The sequence below is a fragment of the Adiantum capillus-veneris genome, chromosome 8 (genome assembly GCF_014529385.1).
Source record: "Adiantum capillus-veneris isolate H3 chromosome 8, ASM1452938v2, whole genome shotgun sequence".
NCBI lineage: Eukaryota > Viridiplantae > Streptophyta > Polypodiopsida > Polypodiales > Pteridaceae > Adiantum > Adiantum capillus-veneris.
In genome coordinates, this window is record NC_140938.1 from 116,181,089 (window position 1) to 116,200,315 (window position 19,227).

Sequence of the window (19,227 nt, forward strand, 5' to 3'; positions counted from 1 at the left end):
CAGAGTTTGCGCAGATTCTTTTTCACACACACACCACACACACACACACACACACACACACACACACTCTCTCTCTCTCTCTCTCTCTCTCTCTCTCACACACACACACACACACACACTCTCTCAGACATTCACACTCGCACTCATACCCTCTCTCTCTCTCACACACACACAGACACACACACCCCCAAGCAGAACACTATCTGTACAGAGGGTTGAGAAAGGGTTGCGCAGGGGCAAACTGTCTCGTTGAGGGAGAATTGGCGCAAAGAGAGTGTGCAGAGCGCTCAACTCACGCAGGTCGTAAGGGCACGCATAGGCTAAAGCTCGTGCAGAGGGTCTGTGTAACAAACTTGGACACTCCATGTCAAGAATCTACGACGACACCACAAATAATCACTTGAAATAGTTCACAGTTCACAATTGATTCGACATTGGCCCGGGCGGAGTTCCGTGCCTAGAGATATTGGCCCCAAAGACTGGTGCTCCTTTCGGTATTTCTTTTTGTATTAATCTGTGTTCAAAGTACAAGAGTGCAGGCAGGCGCTCACACTCAGACTTTGCGTCCAGATGCTCTCAGTTGTGAGAGGCCTACCTGCTTATTTAAAGATTACAAGGGATGCTAAAAGTAGAGCCCCAAAAGCTTTAAAAACTGTCCCAAAAGCTTCAAGTTAAAAAGCTTTGAAAATAAAGCAAAAGAGGCTTTCCTCTCTCTCTCTGAACCTCTTGCGTAGAAATAAAGCAAAAGGCTCTCTCTCTCTTCTTGCGTAGAAAAAGCAGCAAAGTTGTCGCTGACCAATCCGCCAAACATGCCGCAAAAAGCGTCCCAATCTGCGGAAGTCCGTACAGCCTGCCACGTGTCTAGGGCTCCGCAATTTCCGAGACTGGGCAGCACGGTATAGTCAGCCATGTCAGCATTTGGTAATTCCATTTCCCCGGGGTGTGTGTATACACATGGGCAGCCAGCCACGTCACCAGTTTGTGACATACCCCCGTCTTGAAACCATTGTAATCGCCATCGCTTACGCCTGCAAAACAGCCACAAGCCATAAACTGCCTTAGCAGACACTGATTGTTAGTACCGCGCACTAGGAACACACATCTAGCACATGTACCAATCGAAAGTCACATCACATGACATCACTCGACATCACAGGACATCACATGACCGATCACATTCAACATTCATTCGGATCTTAGACCATGATTTATCGGCAATGCAGTTAGCCATCGCATCTGGATCCACTCAGGACCTCATAGATGTTTGATCGACTAACCCCTATTGCAACCATGTCTATTGGAGATCATTCAGACCAAAATGCTACATTCATTTCAGTTTTCAGTTTCTGCACTTAAAAAGAAGTCAAGAACAAATCAGTTTCATATTCCGGCATTCCATTTCATAAAGTCATACAGCAGAATACTGTCAGCTTTCAGTATCCCTGAAGCTCAAAGAGACATCAGTGACTAGTATTCAAAAACTCGAGGCATCTGTTGACAAAGGAGCGGAGTAACTTCCCTCTTGTGCAAACCGACTGCACTAGATCTCCGCCCAAGCTGAATTCGGGGTTCCATTTGGAATAGACTATGCTAAACCAAAAGCTTCAAGGTAAAGTTTCACAATTTGAGGAGTATCTGCTAGGTCCTCCTCCTCCATCCACTTCGCATCAATGCACGATAGTTCTTGAATTTAACCAAGAACCGCCTTCTGACTTTACCCTTATTCTTTCTGTCCTTATGTGCCAATATCTGTTCAGGAACAAGGATCTCCTCGTTTTCTTCCACTTTGGGTTGCTCATCAGGCTCCCCATCTTCGGGCACATCACCTTTAGAAGGTTTCAAGAGACTCACATGAAATGCATTGTGAATCCTCCAAGTGTCGGGCAGTTTCAGTCGGAAGGAGACATCATTGATCTTTTTGGAGATCTGGAAAGGTCCGTAGTATCTCATACGAAGCTTTGGAAAAAGCCTCTCCTTTCCCTTCTTCTTTCTCAAGCGTGCCTTCTCGAAACGTCCCAATCATCCTCCTTGAATTTCAAATCGCGACAATGGCGATGTGCTGCCTTTTTCTGTCTTTCTTGAGATTTCTCCAAAGCCTCGCGGACCTTGGCAAAAGCCGTGTCTAAGTCGTGCGTGTACTCATTAGCTTCAAAAATCTTATCTTTCGTGCTTAGGAAGGTTGGAACCTTCACAACACCTTCAATAATCTCAAATGGCGCCTTCCCTGTCGAAGAGTGCATCGTGTTGTTGTAGGCAAATTCCACCAAAGGCAGATACGTTTCCCATTGAGTCTTCTGATCCGAGATATAAGACTTCAATAAATCTAAAACCACTGAATTGGCAAATCTCAGATTGCCCGTTAGTCTGCGGGTGGAAAGATGACGAGAATTGCAACCGCGCGCCAATGTTCTCCCAAATTGCCTTCCAAAACAAACTCGTGAATTTGGGGCCCTCTCGGAGACAATCGTCTTGGTCATGCCATGTAATCTGAAAATCTGGGCCACAAACAGTCTCGCTAAGTGATTCGGCTTGACTGTTTTCTTCACTGGAATGAAATGAGCCTACTTGCTAAATCTATCAATAACAGTCCAGATACCATCGTGACCACTCTATGTTCTTGGGAGATCAAAAATGAAATCCATTGCAATACTTTCCCAGGGGCGGGTGGGTATGGGCAAAGTCTGTAACAATCCCTGTGCTTTATGCCTGTCAAACTTGACCTTCTGGCATACCAAGCAACTGCGCACAAACTCGTCCACAATGCACATCCTTCCCGAGTCTCTGCCAAAAGAAATATCTCTCTACCCCTTTCAAGGTGGTAGCAATGCCGCGATGACCCGTAAACGGTGGACAGTGGCATTCAGTCATAACCTTTTCCCTCAACGGCTGTGTAATGCCCAACATGGTTTTTCTCATCAAGTAGCCATCCCGAATGGAATATCCTGCTACTGTTTCCGCATCCCGTATCCGTGTGAAAATGTCTGCAAAATCTGTATCTGTGGCATATTGATCGACCATATCCTCAAAGCTCCTATGAAGAATTGCGGAAATAGCCAGAATCAACGGCTTTCGAGACAAAGCATCTGCCACCAAATTCTTTTGTCACTGCACATGGACAATCTGGAAGTGAAACTGTGACAAGATGTTCGCCCACCGCATCTGCTTTTTCGAAGCTGCATCTGTGACAAGAAGTAGCGTCAACTCTAACGGTCTGTAAAGACAGTAAAATCTGCTCCGAGTAGGTAGTGCCGCCACTGAGTAAGAGCATGGATAACCGCCAAAAGCTCTTTCTCATAAATGTGTGCTGTCAATTCCGGCCTTGAGAACAATCGGCTCTCGTAAGCAATGACATGGCCTTCTTGCATTAAGACTGCACCCAGTCTACGACCACAAGCATCACAATATACTTCAAATGACTTCTGCAAGTCTTTCAAAGTCAAAACTGGTCCGGCAGTCAAATTTCTCTTTCAATGTCTGAAAGGTAGTCACCTCTGTGGGTCCCCACGAGAAAGGGACTTCTTTCTGTGTCAAGATATGCAAAGGGGAAGCAACCTCTGCAAACTTCCTAATGAACTGCCTGTAGTACGAACACAATCCCAAGAAGCTTCTAACTTCATGGACATTCTTCAAATTGGGCCAATCACGGATAGTCTCTATCTTGGCTGGAGACATCTGCACTCTTGTTGCTGACACAATGTGTCCCAAAAAGTGTATCTCTGGTAGGAAAAATTCACTTTTCTTTGCATTAATCACTAACTTGTGATCTCGTAATGCTTGAAAGACTTGAAGCAAATGATCTCTATGTTCTGCCTCATTCTTGGAGAAATCAATGATGTCGTCAAAGAAAGTGCCAACAAATAGTCTGTACTCTCGAAAAATCCTGTCCATCATCCGATTAAATGTCGTAGGAGCATTGGTTAGGCCAGAAGACATCACCAAAAACTCAAATAACCCAAAAGTCGTTCGAAAGGCTGTCTTGTAGACGTCTCTCGACGCGATTTGGATATGATGATATCCACTCTTCAAATCAATCCTGCTAAAACACGAGGATCCCTGTAATCTGTGGAGTATATCATCGATCCTAGGAATCGGAAATTTGTTCTTGATGGTGATTTTGTTGAGAGCTCTAGCGTCTATAATCGATGCACATTCTCCAAGATCCGCCTTTCTTCAATACCAACAACATTGGAAAGCAATATGGTGAAGTACTAGGTTGGACAAGACCCTTTTCCAAGAGGTCTTTCACTTGGTTCATAATCTCTTCGTTTTGGGCTCGGCTCACACGGTAAGGTGGCCGGTTCGGTGGTGTGGTTCCAGGTATCATATCAATGGTATGATCTTCAGGATGAGCAGGTGGTAACTCGCCTGGCAGGCCCTTTGAGAAGCAATCGGCATGAGCCTGGAGAAAATCTTGGGGTTCTTTATCAAGTTCAGACATATTTGTCCTATCCTCATCACTCAACTCTTTCAAAAAGACCGAGTAAAGAAACAGACTGGATTTTATTAATTTAGAAATGGCCGAAGCCGATACAATAGGGATAGACTCGCCCTTAAGTTTTATATCGAGTACAATGGTTCTGCCCTTCTCTGTGGTCAATGCCACTTTCCTCGCTTGATAGTCAACCACGACGTTGTTCTTTTGGTACCAGGGAATTCCCAAGAGGACATCACAACCTTCCAAAGGCATTATGTAAAAGTCCTCATGCCCCAAATACCCCTGACAATGCAACCGAAGTTTGCCAATGACAGGTGTAATGGCTACGTCCCTGTCGGGTGCCGCTAAAACTGCCTCCGCTAGTGGTCCCATTCGATCGGGTGTGATCTCGAGCCGTGCCCCAATTCCGGTGAAATGAAGTTGGCCTTCGCTCCTCCATCGAAGAAGATTAGGGCTTCTTGGTCTTTCACTTTGTCCCAAGCTCGGCAAAGTTCTATACTCTCGTCTATCGTGCTGGGATCGTACCCACGCAATCTGGAACTAGTCCTTTTTTCATCTTGCCTTTTCTTCCACGGTCCTCAACTGCTTTCAAACTCTCAGGCCTTTTGTCGTCCATGTCGTTTTGTTCTTTCTGTGCCTTTTTAGGGCACTTTGCGGAGATATGCACAATTTCCCTGCATCCAAAACACTTCCCCTCCTTTATGTAGCGAGCCCTCTCTTGAGGAGTAGCTTGGGTCGTGCATCCTTGTGTTTCTGTTCTGGTTGCTCTTTCTCTTTCTACTTTTATTTTTCGAAGTTTGTTCGGCTCTTTGCGTCACGATCTCATATGTGGGGTAGGTTAGACTGCTAGAGTGAATGGCAAAAGCCCATTTCGCATGACTCATCAACTCCTGAATGGAAGCTGACTTTTGTTTGAAGCAGTGATCTCGGATCTCTATAGGAAGACCCAAGGTAAACCGCTCAATCTGTTCCTTGAACGAGATCTTCTTAAATGAAGAGGCGGGTAGAAAAGAGCTCCAGAATCTTTCGCAATAAGCGTCCACTGTATCTTTCTTGGTCATCCGAAGATGGTTCCAAGCAGTTCGTTTGTCACGTTCGTACTCTTGAGTCAACCAAGAAGAAATGAAAAGCCTTTTGAATTTTAGCCATTTAATTGGTGTTGTCTTGTTTAATAGAAGCATGGACCACCAAGTTCGAGCATTCCCCTTAAAGTAAGAGGCAGCTCTCCGAATCTTAGAGTGCTCTGAATAACGCCCTCCTGAGAAAGCTATGTCAAACTGCTGTATAAAGTCCAAAGCCTTCGAAGCATCTCTATAACCAAAAAATGTGTCAAATTTAATTGACTATCCACCTTCCTTAAACTCTTAGACTTTCTTGGTTTTGTCTTCTAGAAAGTCATACTGGTTGGCTTTGTAAAAATTCTTCTTCTTTGCGTAAAAGCTGTTGTCATCCGAGTCCGAATTGTCTGTAGATGAGTCCTCTGTAGAACTGTCAGTCACGGGGCGAGATTTAGACTTCTTTGCCTTTTTCTTGCCCTTTCCAAAGCGTTGCTTTTTGCTTCGCTTTTTGCCTTTTCTGTCTTGTTCGTTCGAGTTAGAGGAGCTAGAAGAAGAAGAAGAAGAAGAAGAACTCGGTATTCCTTCAATCGAACACGTTCTTCTGTTTCTTTGCCTTTCCAAAAGTAGACTGACGACCCAAATAACCCGGGAAGTCAGCGCCTTTCTTTTGCTTTTTGCCGTGCTTTTTAGCTTTTTTCTGCGCGTCAAACAGCTGAGCAATTCGTGCATCAACCACCTCTCCTAATTCTTGCTCTGTGTATATCCTGGGCGTAGGAGGTTTCTTGAGAGCCGGTTTGAGGGGTGGCTCTGTGGTCTTCTTCCACTGTGTATGCACCTCATCGAAAGAGGTATATTTTGCAAATTTTGGGTCCTTTGCAAAATTGAGCATCATCTTTGTTGCGTCGCCGATCAATCGTTGACGCTTCATCTCTTCGAGCTCCGCCCGAGTAGGCCGAGGCAGGCCGTACTCGCGTGAATCTTTGTTGTGATCTCTTCCCGCATCGCCGGATGTAGAGGAAGTCGATTGATCTTTGCTTGAAGCCAAAGGATCGGATTTTCCCGTAGGAGAGAAATCGGCCGCGCTCTGATACCACTGTAACAGACTTGGACACTCCAAGTCGAGAATCTACCACACACCATAAATAATCACTTCAAACAGTCTACAGTTCATAATGTATTTTGACATTGGCCCGGCGGGTTCCGTGCCTAGAGATATTGTCCCCAAAGATTGGCGCCCCTTTCGGTGTTTCTTTTTGTATTAATCTGTGTTCAAAGTACAAGAGTGTAGGCAGGTGCTCACACTCAGACTCTGCGTTCAGATGCTCTCAGTTGTGAGAGGCCTACCTACTTATTTAAAGATTACAAGGGATGCTAAAAGCAGAGCCTCAGAAGCTTTAAAAACTGTCCCAAAAGCTTCAAGTTAAAAGCTTTGAAAATAAAGCAAAAGAGGCTTCCCTCTCTCTCTTCTTGCGTAGGAAAAGCAGCAAAGCTCCCGCTGATCAGCCCGCCAAACACGCCGCAAAAAGCGCCACAATCTGCGGAAGTCCGTACAGCCTGCCACGTGTCTAGGGTTCCGCAATTTCAGGGACTGGGCAGCATGGTACAGCCTGCCACGTCAGCATTTGGTAATTCCATTTCCCCGGGGTGTGTGTATACACATGGGTAGCCAGCCATGTCACCAGTTTGTGACATTCTCAGAGCGCTCACACTTTTTTCCCCCCCTTCTCACACACACACACACACACACCCCCACTACTCTCTCTCTCTCTCTCACACACACACACACACACACACACACACACACACACACACACACACACACACACAATGTGGAGCACTTATGCAAAAATCAGCCTCTAGCCTCAATTTTGGGCGCCCCTTCTTGGGATGAGAGTCTCTTGAGTGTGAGTTGACCTGCAGATTGCTCTCCTACTGCCATGTGTCGAGTTTGCTCCTTTTGTTTAAGTCCTAGTACCCACCAACTTATAAAGTCGCATTGAGGGGCCTAAATGACTTTAACTGAGCCTAGCCACTTCTTTACTAGTTGGATTCCAGTGCCGATCGGTCCAACCATCTCGTGGGTGCCTGGCCTTGACTCCTGGGGGTGAAACTTGTGTGTGTGTGTGTGTGTGAGAGAGAGAGAGAGAGAGAGAGAGAGCACAAACGTAAGATACGGTGAAGAGGGGGCGATCAGCCCCCCATGACTACCATGAGCAGAAGACCCAATACAATGATCAGATGATGGAAGTGGGTACCCCCCTGCCCCCATAAACAGGTGCCCAAGGGGAGGTAGGGCAAAGCCTAGAAAAATCCCCCATGATCCAACATAAATGATATATGGAAATATATATGTGGGCGCCCGGACAAAGTGGGCGGCCAGCCCCAAACTCAGGCGGCCGGACCAGGTACAACCTAGACTATGAGTGGCCAGCCCGGAGACATACTAGCCATACATGTATGCCCTAGACCTGTGAAGCAACAGAGTGGTGTAAGTCTAACACCCCCTCTCAGCACCGGATGCTTAACAAACCGTGTGAAGCCGAAGATGTGAGGTAAATGATAAAGATGTCTGCTGCGATGCCCACTAAAGGACAATACTCCGGCAAACTCCGCAAGTGTAGCAGCAGTCTGGGGTGTCCCGACCGCCAAGAAATCTCCATGGTAAAGTGTCGTCACAAGCAGCTTAGCAAATTGTTGTACTCCGCCGATACAAGGTGAAGATATTGCGTGAAGGTCTCGAACTGAGTGTGAAAACAACTCCTTGTCGTAAAAGAAGTGCCAATAGACCTGCAATTGTCTTGCTCAATAGGATCTGTGGTGTCTGTAGTCAAACCGTCTGGAGAAAATGGAGAAGCCCAGAAATCGTCATAAGAATGACTCAATGTATGAACCTGCAACCGAGTGTGGCCAGGTGGCTAAGCTGTGTAAAACTCTAGGAAGGCCAGATGTAGCAACCTGTGTTGTAAACTCCTCCGAATCAAGGAAAGTTAGACTAAACAATCTGCATTGTAGAAGCTACCGTAAGCTGCAGCAGTCACAAAGAGACCGCACGGACCACCACCGGATGGTGTCTTGTCAGTAGGTAGGGTAATCCAAGATGAGGGGAAAGCCAGACTCAACAGTCTGCACTGTGAAGGGCCTCGGAGAAGAGGAAAGGCCAGACCAATCTATCTGCGTCGTCTTGCCTGTATCTCCCGTCTCTGATCCTCCGGTGTCAACCAAAACAAAATCCGTGCCAACAACGCCACCAAACCCCATTAGGGCCAATTTGGATGAAAAAAGGGCCGTGTAAGGATCTAAGAAGGGGCAACCTAAAAAAGACCATGAATATCTCACCAAAACGATTCAACATGGGTACTCATTGGATAGAGCTCACCAAGCGCCACCCACGGACCATTTGAGCACTAAATTTGGAGTTCATATGCAAAAGTTATGGCTAAAATAGTGCAAAATATTCCAAAAGCAAGCGAAGGAGATCTTGACACGTGTACAAAAGTGCCATACTTTTGGAAATGTGGCTCCTCCTTGACCCTTAGATCAAGAATACACAAACCCTAAACAACCCTTATTTCATCCAAATTGGCCCTAATAGCAACTTGGTGTGGCTCTCAATGTGAATGAGCTGGGAGTAACCTATTGCCCAGGTCGGGGGATAAGTCTGCTAATGTTACCGAGGGTGAGTGTAAGCAACCTTGAAGGTAGCAATCTAAATGATCAGGAGTGTAGAAGAGCAACTGCACTACCATCCAAGCCAAGCTCCGTGACTCTGGATGTAGTCGCATAATGATGCGTGATCTCCCGCATTGGTCAGAAAAACCGGCCATACCAAAAGCGGCGTGAGCACCCCAAACTGGCCCTTATTGCATTGAAACCTTGGCTGTAAGCCGATATTACCATACATGGGGTTTGGCATCATGCCTTGCATACCCCCAAAGATTGTTTCTGGCATGTATTGCTTGTTTCTAGGCGCATAATAAGCCATCCTTTGAAACACAGATCCACTCCCCAAACACCTAGGATGTACCATGGGTGGTGGAAAAACCTGATGCATAGCATGGAAATTAACTCCTTGTCCATTCATGCCGACATTTGGACTCTGAAAGATGACTGGCTGAGATGGTAAAGCCTTTGGAATCGGTGTCCTAACGACCTGTTCGTGGATAGAAGGAATTTTTCTTGGAGTGCCTTGCCTTGCTAAGATGCATAAGGGACCTGGGCTTGAGCTTCAACAGGCTCTCCTGCATGAGAAAGTTGCCTTGTCTGCTATGACACTCGTGGCGCTTGCAGAAATTCCATAAACCTAGGATTCTACACCAACTGAGAAAACACATCACAGCAGCAACCAACTATGTCCTAAACACATACTGGTTTAGGGTTTCCTAAACAAAGAATAGCTCCAGAGAAGACTGAGATGGATGAGTAGTGCAGATCACAAGGGGAGTGGCACAAAATTAGTAAGAGTTGAGTTTGAGAGGGAGTCATGCCAGACAGAAAAGTAGAGAAGCGAGCAGAGTTATGGGAACAATTTTAATTGCCAAGGTCTGATGTCCCTTGTGTTTTTTGTTGCCCCCATCATCTGCCTCGCCCTCTTTCCACTAGCTCTAGCTCTTGGGCTGTTTCCATCACGGGAAAACACTCCCATTCAATTCCATTTTTTGAGGCCTTGTTTTTTTGATTGAGGCCTTGTGTTTCTGTGGATGGGCTGCTAGGACAGGCATCCAGCCCCTCATCGGTATCAAATTACTCTTTTGCAACTGTTTTTTTGCAAGTTACTGCTGCTGTTTTCTGTGTGTTTCAGCCCCTTGGTGGTTGTTACTTTGAATCCCCACCCTCCTAGACTTGCATCTTCCCGATTGAGTTTGGGTGCAAAAGAGACTGCTGAATATCGCTTTCCAGACATTTCAGCCCCTCATAATGGCAGGTTGGGTGGACAGCTGCCTCTTAGACTTGGATTTTGTTCATTGGAGACAGCTACCTATTGACAGGACACCGTCCAGTGGTGCTTCATGCAATGTATTGGAGATTGCTGCAGCATACGGTCGCATCAATGCCAGTTTGATCTCTCTTGCGGACATGCGATCCTTGGTTCTATTCATTCCAGCCCGACATTGGCATTCATCGACTCCAACAAGAGTATGACTTGTGGATTGCTTTGGAGATACTTGTGCCACCTCCAGAGGAGATGGCATGTTCATCTACACAGGCCAACCTGCCTGTTTTTCGAGCTGCAGAGTATAAGACAAACTACTTTGTGAAGTTCCGGAAGTACCCAGCTTTAGATGCCAAGTGGTTGGAGGAGAGGGACTTGGCAGATCACACTCATTTGTGGATCTGTACCCTGAGGCTTTTGGTTTGGAGCTGAGTCCAATGCAATGTCTGCTGCATGTCAAGAGGCCAACTACATTATCTGGTAGTAATTTAGTAGCTTTTGAGCATGCCAAGAGGTATTGAGTTGTCAAGTAGTAAGTACTCTGCCTATGGGACTTCTATGTATGTACGTAAAGGATGTGTGACACTGTTAACTCTTCAGATTTTTGGTAATGATAGACTTTGCTAAATGGTTGAGTTTGTGAGATGAATGTCTGCAGATTGCAGCATTGCTTCTCTGATTGTACTAGTGCATCAGACATCTGGATGAGTCTAATGTGAAATGTTGGATTAGGATATGATGACTAGTAGACGCATCCAAGTCTAATGGTAAATGTTGGACATGGACGTAGACTATATGGCCGCTAGCCAAGTGTGGTCTCATGAAACTCTAGAATGTCAATTTGATTATATAAAGGAGGCTTGGAACAAACTCCTGGACTCCTCAGTTATAAAGCCGAGAGTTTGAATGCCAAAGAGTACCATTGGTGAATGCAAGTGAATCCCTCGTACTGAACCAAGTGGAATGAGTTTGACATTTCTTCAATAAGGACTATTTTATTTCTGTTTTGGAGCAAAGAAAAGCATAAGTGTGTTTAAAGATTGCTCACTGAGACAGATTGATTTTTTGCATACTCCACACATATTTGACCTCAGGCCATGAATCCTTTTAGGACAGTCTTTGTGAACTCTTTCTGCATACTCCACACATATTTGACCTCAGGCCATGAATCCTTTTAGGACTGTCTTCGTGAACTCGAGGCATGTCTTTTGCAATTAATGTCGTCGCATTAGTAACAAGGGCCTTTTGATTAAGAGATGGACTCTGATAATAGCTATCCATACAGCCTTGTTTGAATCATGCTGCTTTTGTCACAGAATATAATGACATAATGAGGCCAGAGAGTGGCTCTATTTGTTTAGATGAGAATTCATTTTACCCCTTCAAAATTTTTGAATTTTAGTTGTGCTTGAGGTGGTACTATCAGTTAGAGTGGCTTGTTGGCTCTTCATTTAGTGTTTTAACTATTTGTCATTCAGTTTCTTATTCAGATCCCTTTGTCCATTATCTGCTTGTGGTTGGTAATTAAATAATATCCAGTGAGGCTCACAAAGTTTAAGCGATTTTCCTTTTTAAAGATAAATTGTCATGTTTGGATAGCTTAATTTCAGTCTTTCAGAGTACATTCATCATAATTCTACATATAAGCACATTCCCATAAAGTTGTTATCGTCTCATATTGTCGCCAACGTGCGTAAACGTTTCTTTGGGAAATGTTTTGCCAGATAATGGAGGATCTGAAATGGATTGATCATGTCAAATCAGTCTTTAGTGCCTTGCAAACAGCACCATCAACACCTAAGCCTGAATTGGTTTTGGAAGGGCAAGGGGCCAGATCTGCATACACAAACAAGCCTCCCTTTTTTTATCCGCCAAACCCATCTACAATAACGAAGAAGCCTATAGCAGCAGAGCATAGTCATCCTTTACTAAGGAATATTGAGGATGCTGTCCATTGGCAGAAGCTTGGGACACATGCAACCCCTGTGGCGGCTGCTAAGTTACAGGGACTGCAGTCTATAGGTGGGCCTATGTCTGGAGCTGAAGAACTGCAGTTTCAGCAGTCAGTGAAGGTGGTGGCTGAGCCTCAATGTATCAAACACTCCTCAGCAGCATTAGGGCCTCAAACAAACCCAGTGGGCGCGAATGTTCCACATATTGACGTGGCATCAATTGTTAGTAAAAGCATGCTACCTTGTGACAATCTGAAGAGCCATGTTCTTGATGACAGAAGTTCAGGGAAACACAAAGATTCAACTTGGACGAGTTTGGCAGCTGAGGGTATATCTAGTGGTTTGCATACTGATCCTAAAAGAGACCATGCAGTAACAACTCGTGGGGGAAGTCTTGTAGATAAGTTTTGTGCACGTATGCAAGAAGATCATCCTTTCAAGAAGACGCTCACAATGTGCAGTACGCCTGACACAAAACAAGAGGAGGGCTTTCCCAACGGCTTTTTTAGTGCTGGTCTGCAACATCTTATTTGTTTAAACACTAGTGACACAGCCTTTAAATCTGCCGGCTTGTCATCTGTTGCTTCGAAGGTGGTCAATAAGGAGCATTTTGTTAACAAGGATTACCATACAGCAGCATTTAATGTGGCTTCTCAATTCCCTGCTAAGTTGTTTGTAGCACCAACTAAGGACCATGGTTATGGCAATACTGGATTTAATAGCAAACATGATGGTAGCAAACATGGAAGTCACTACAGTGAAAGAGAGGCCAACTTGCATAATAATGCTGGGCAAAGTGATGTTAATACCCTTGATGAGCTTGAAAATTTTCTAGCTTCATTTTGTAAAGAGGAAACGGGTACCTGGGATAGCTCTTTTGCTATTGGAGATGAGCTTTCTCAAGCTTTAGGTCCCGCCTTTTGGAAAGGGGGTGTAGCCGAGGTGCCGAATTTGGGTGGCGGGCAGAAAAGCGAGGAGCTTGCATTGAAACCTGCTGAAAATGCATCTATGCCGCCAAGCGAGATGGTCACAGACTGGGGAACAAAACTCGTTAGTGAAAACCCATATGAAAGGTTGGGTCCTCTGGAGAGCAAGCCAGAGCCTCTGCTGGATGCTATTGTTGGTGGTGCTTCAACCAATCGTTCCTCAAATACGGAGGCCAGCTTTACTGCTCATAATGCATTCTCCAATGTAACTTGTGGGCTGCCTTCCCTACACATCACTCAAGAGACAGAGCCGGCATCCAGCTCCTCTATCTCTGGGAAGATTATGCAAACTCTACCACAGCACGATATTAGATACCACGGCAATTCAAATGGTGTTTTAAGAAACCTACAGAGTCTTCAGAACTTGTGTGTTTCTAGTGACACACAAACAAATGTGTCTGTCCATAGCTGGACAGATGAAGGGCAAAGCTTCAAGTCAGATGATACTCAAAGGGTGCTTTCTCAGTCAAAGAGGTCAGAAGAACTCTCTAAATCTAGCAAAAAAAGGTCGAGGTCTGGGGAGAGTGCCAGACCACGACCCAAAGATAGACAACAGATACAAGATCGCGTTCGAGAGTTGAGAGACATTGTTCCAAATGGGTCTAAGGTAAGTGCATCCTTCGGGGTTTTCCTTTTCATATATCTTTTTAGGCCTTTTGCAGACTTAACATTTTGTTTTATTTCATTACATTGTATTTTATTTCATGTTTTTGTGGTATTTATTTGTCCTCCAGTGCAGCATAGATGCATTGCTGGAGAAGACCATCAAACATATGCTATTTCTGCATAGTGTTACTTTACATGCTGATCAATTGAAGAACACAGGGGAGCTCAAGGTAAGTACACATTGTGTTGGTATCAATATGATTTTTGTTGAACTCAAAAATGCCACGTATCACTGAATACAGCTATGATGGAGAACTGACAAGGTGCCTGTTTGTTACTGTTTTGCATAGACATACAAGGTCATTGTTGCAAGTATGACTGTACTTGTGCTTTGTGTACATACCTGCATGTTCGCTCATCACTGGATGGCTTAGGGCTTCAAGGATGTAAATACTAAGCATGGTAACATGGGACGACGCATCCCATGTTACCATGATAGTAAGTAACTCTTTGCTTACAGGGAGCTGTCTGGATTTCATGTGCAAGGGTGTTCAAACAAATCTCTGACTCGTTTAAGAAGGGGTTTTCTCAAGTAGCTTTCCTGGAAGTAAAACATGAAAAGAAACCCAAAAGAAAATTTCATTTAAGATCTGGATTACGAGACTTTCCCCCTTCACAAAGCCCCTTCAAAAAAAAAAAATCTCTCGAGGGATCTATATACATAAGCTTGCCACACGTGTACATTATTGACATAGATCATTAATAAAATTGGTCGACAACTGTTGTTCCACGGATTGATAAACATACTATTTAAGGCTAGATTGAACTCAAAGGAGTGCAATCTCCAGAAGTGGCCCCTGTTTTTTGCTAGATTGAACTCAAAGGAGTGCAGTCTCCAGAAGTGGCCCCTGTTTTTTTGCAGACTGAAGTCGTCTGACACCTAGGATGTACTAAAACGTTGTGGCGTTACAAGCAGGCGATGCCTACAAACTCAGCCTGCTAGAGCCTACTCCTCCTTATGCACCTCACTAAATTTGCTTCTTCAATGAAATATCACTTCCTGGTTTTTGCAATTCCAGAAACTGCAAAAGTTTGTTTTTGTACCATAACCTTTCTTCTGTTTTACCCCCGTTTTACGGTGTCCAGAGTACTAGGGAGGGGTCAAAACTTGGTGTGCGCAAGTAATTTATTAGACTAAACTTGGAATAGGGGCCGTGTGCACCAATGGCCTTCGTCAGTTCAGTTATATTTGGCTGACCATTACTTTACACCGTGACTTCATTTGAAATAGTTGCAATATATGGTGCAGGAGGATCCAGACAGTGGTGCAACCTGGGCTTTAGATTTAGGAAGCCAGGAGAAAAGATATCCCATTGTGGTTAAGGACCTGAGTCAACCTCGGCAGATGCTTGTAGAGGTGAGCATGTAAAAATTGCTCTACTTTGTTTGTGCGAAGAAATTGTGTATCAATGTTTCTCTCCTCTTGTATAATGTACAGATGATGTGTGAAGAAAGTGGCTTATTTCTGGAAATGGCAGACATCATCCGAAATTTAGGGCTGACAATCCTAAGAGGCTCTTTGGAGTCTCATGGAGACAAGTATTGGGCGAGGTTTATTGTTGAGGTGAGCTCTAGAGATGGTCATTGCTGTTAAAGCGACTTCAGAATGCCTTCTTGATATCATTAAAAGATCGATGTCTGGATGCAGGCAAATCGTGATATTCAACGAGTTGATGTCTTGGTTCCATTGATACAACGGCTGCACCTTGATAACAACAGCAGCTCCTCCTCGATGACCATGGCAAGTCAGTCGACAGCAGTGAAGCTTGATAGTAGCACTTCCTATGCAGCCTCTGGCAAAAAGTGACGAGGGAGGCTTGCCTTGATTGGGTTTGTTGTATAAGCAGGATGCCTTTTGTAGAGCAGCCTTTGCATGGCAAGTTTATGCCTCAACATTGGATCCAGCTATCAACATGCCCTTGGGAGTAGATTTGCTCTTTATCTGCTCTTCATCAACCTTATCGTTCACTGGCCCATGGTCATTAGTGGCTGGATGTATCCTTCATATCAGGCCAGCCTAAAAGTTTGGCCCATGGGTTATCCGGCTCATGCAGAGATGTACAAGGGGGCATTTCTACGAACTGGATCACAAGGGCATTTTGGGTGACAGCAAGCGAAGAGAAAGTGTTGGTGAAGGCTTTCATGAAGCTACAAGGTGAAACCAGTTGATACCTTAATCGAACTGCTTTAGGGGTGCTGGTTACTGAAGATTCTTCAGCAACCATTTGTTGACAGATTGCCAGAGGCTACAGCAATGACCTGTTTAAACAGTATGGAGGTTGTACTTGCTTGTTACATAGACACACTGTATAAAGGATGTAATATTATACTCAAATAGAGTGCATTTTTTTTGGCTCCCATCATGAAGCCAGTGTCTACATGGGCTGATTTGAGTGTTGGGAGTTGCAGGACTGGTTAATTTGTATTCGAGGTTGAGATGTACATGCTGCTCTCTCTCTCTCTCTCTCTCTCTCTCTCTCTCTCTCTCTACAATTAACACTGACATCCTTGAGGTCCTGTCCAAACTCTGCTTCCTTCATAGAAGTCTTCCTAAACTTAATCCTGTGAATCAATACTCTCTCTCTCTCTCTCTGCACAGGGCCCCGCAGCCCAGGTCGTGGGTGGACTCTCTGTACCCCAGGTCGCGCAGGGGACGACGCACAGCAGAGGTGAGGCCAGGGCAACTCAGGCGAACAGTTAGGCTGCGCGCACCTGCACCTGGACTGGTCGCGGGTGAGCTGGAGGAGGTAGCACACCTGCCTTGGGCAGCAAGGGCGAATGGGAGAGCAATACGCAGGTGGCCTGGAGGCACACGCAGTCAGCTCCTCTCTCTCTATCGCCTAAGGCTGTCTATCGTGAGCTTCATCGCGTAAGGCTGCCTATCGCCTATCGCCTACGGCTGCCTATCACGAGCTGTTGAGTTAGCCTATCGCCTAAGGCTGCCTATCGCGTGTTATTGACTTAGCCTATCGCCTAAGGCTTGCCCATCTCTCTATTGCCTAAGGCTGCCGGTTGTTGCTCCTTCACGCGTGAGAAATTCCCCAAAAGGCGCGTCAATTGTCGGAGTTTGGTTCACGCGCACGTCAGTTGCTGCTCCTTCACGGGCACGTCAGCTTGAAGAGTCTTAATACGATCTCCATTTTCCATCAACTTGTAACAGGGGTCGCCACATTTGCGGGTCGGGTTCGATGGATCCGCCTACTGAAGGGGAAGGGCCGGGTGTAGATAGCTACACCACCCCAAAAAAACAACAGCTACATTTAAGCGGAGAAACAGAGATATTGTACTATCACCAGGATCATTACGAGTGGGGAAAACGTCCAAGATACATGATGAACTAATGATGGAGAAGGTCCAAGTGATGCTCAAATCAGAGCTAAACTACATGAGAGATGACATCAGGAAGTGCACGTGAGCGTTGAGAGCTACAGGAACTCCATGTATGGAGACATGATGAGAGAACTAAGGAGAGAGATCCGCTAGAATGAGGAGATTCAGAGCTTGAAAACGGAATTACGAAACCTAACCAAGGCCAAAGTAAATGTAACAGAATGCGTTGTGCAAAAGAAACTCGATGAGGTAGTAGCAAGTTTTGAAGCATGGAGAACAAATATGGAAAAACACATGGGGGAAAAGGATGCAATAATCGAGGAGCTAAAAGGAGAACTTGCGGCTTGCAAATCTGCAACTAAGGAGAAGGGAGACGACCAACCTTCGGTGCTGAAGGAGCTCGAGGACATGAGGGATCAAATGAAAACTCTACGAGAAGGAGATGAACAAAAATCGAAAACGGCATCTTCATGGGTGGTGTCTTAAAGGTTGATGAAGCAGAGAAATGGATTGAGGATGTGAAGAAAGGGAAGGCCCAGATGCTTGAGACCACACCTACTTCTACGATTATTAATATGACCATTGAGGAAGAGCAGAAAAGGAAGACTCAGGCTCTGCATGTGCGGGTCACAGGAGTCAAAGACGAAGAGAATGTAGATGAAGAAGTGAAGGAAATGCTACAACACATGGGCATCACAGAGCCTACTCACACAAGTGCATGGAGAGTGGGCAAGAAAGGAATCGATGAGAAGGGAAACGTAAAGGATAGGGCACTTATTCTCCGATTCCCTAATATAGAAATAAGGTAAGAATTTCTAAAAAAGATGCCAACTCTTTAAGAAAACCGGTATTTTCTTGGGAGATGACCTTACATTGGCACAAATGACACACATGCAAGAGTTGATGCCAGAGATCAGGGCAGCAAGAGAAAAGGGGAAAATCACCTTCTATAGAGGAGGGAAAGTAGTGGTTCTGGAAAAGCGCTCAGCATGACGGTGCGAGACCTATGGGGCGACGCTCCGGATAGCGGCGTGGAATTGTAATGGATCATATAGGCTAGATGTAGGTGCCTTTGAAGACAGCTTTAGGAACAGAGACATAGTTTTCTACTCAAAGACACACCAGATACCGGGACAGCGTATGCCACATGTGAAGGGTTATTTATGGGAAACAGTTGGTCGACCAGACAAGAGACCTCTACAGGGTAGCCGGGGTTCAGGAGGAGTAGCAGTCTTATTTAAGGAGGAGCTGAAACCACTACTACAGATTATCAGGAAAGATGAGCAAGCAAGGTATATGTGGGTGAGAATGAGAGCCGAGACAAGTAGATTTCTATATATCGCTATATGCTACTTCCCTCCAAGTACCTTAGTCTACTACTCACCTAAAGGACAATCCCCTTTCTCCATATTGAATAATGATATATGGGAGTTCTCTAGAGATGGAGACATCGTTTTCTTAGGAGACTTTAATGCCAGAACGGCCAACTCTCAAGTAGTATTCTATGATACTTCTGAGGAAATGCTCAGAGAAGTGGATTTACCACAGAGGGGGCTTACTAGAAACTCACAGGATAAAGAACACACGGAATATGGGAGACATCTCATGGAGATAGCAACTATACATGGTTTGGCCATACTTAATGGTCTAGAGAATTTCCCATTATTTGGGGGATTCACATGCTTCCCGCAGAGGCATGGGGCCAGTACAGTGGATTATGTCATGACTTCACCAAGCTTTATTTCTAGTATCAAGGAATTTAAGGTGGGACCCAGACCAGTTGGGATTGCAGTGGATCATGCTCTATTGACCTTATCAATCTCCTTCCAATACAATGCCTCTCAAGTACAAAGGAAGAAGACACACACAA

General features: G+C 45.1%; 1 protein-coding gene across 4 annotated transcripts in view; it reads left to right on the forward strand.

Moving 5' to 3' along the window:
• The window catches only part of LOC147452816 (transcription factor bHLH155-like), a 70,799-nt gene extending 54,330 nt beyond the window's left edge, over positions 1-16,469 (forward strand). For 3 of the 4 annotated variants that reach the window (XM_086518409.1, XM_086518410.1, XM_086518412.1), the window contains 5 exons: positions 12,148-13,968; positions 14,096-14,197; positions 15,277-15,384; positions 15,466-15,591; positions 15,676-16,469. In XM_086518409.1, the coding sequence (XP_086374535.1) occupies positions 12,148-13,968; positions 14,096-14,197; positions 15,277-15,384; positions 15,466-15,591; positions 15,676-15,834 (2,316 nt within the window). In that variant the 3' untranslated portion in view covers positions 15,835-16,469. Of the gene's footprint in view, positions 1-12,147; positions 13,969-14,095; positions 14,198-15,276; positions 15,385-15,465; positions 15,592-15,675 lie in introns of those variants that run through there. The other variant, XM_086518411.1, reaches the window with a different exon arrangement.
• Positions 16,470-19,227: the final 2,758 nt, after the last annotated feature.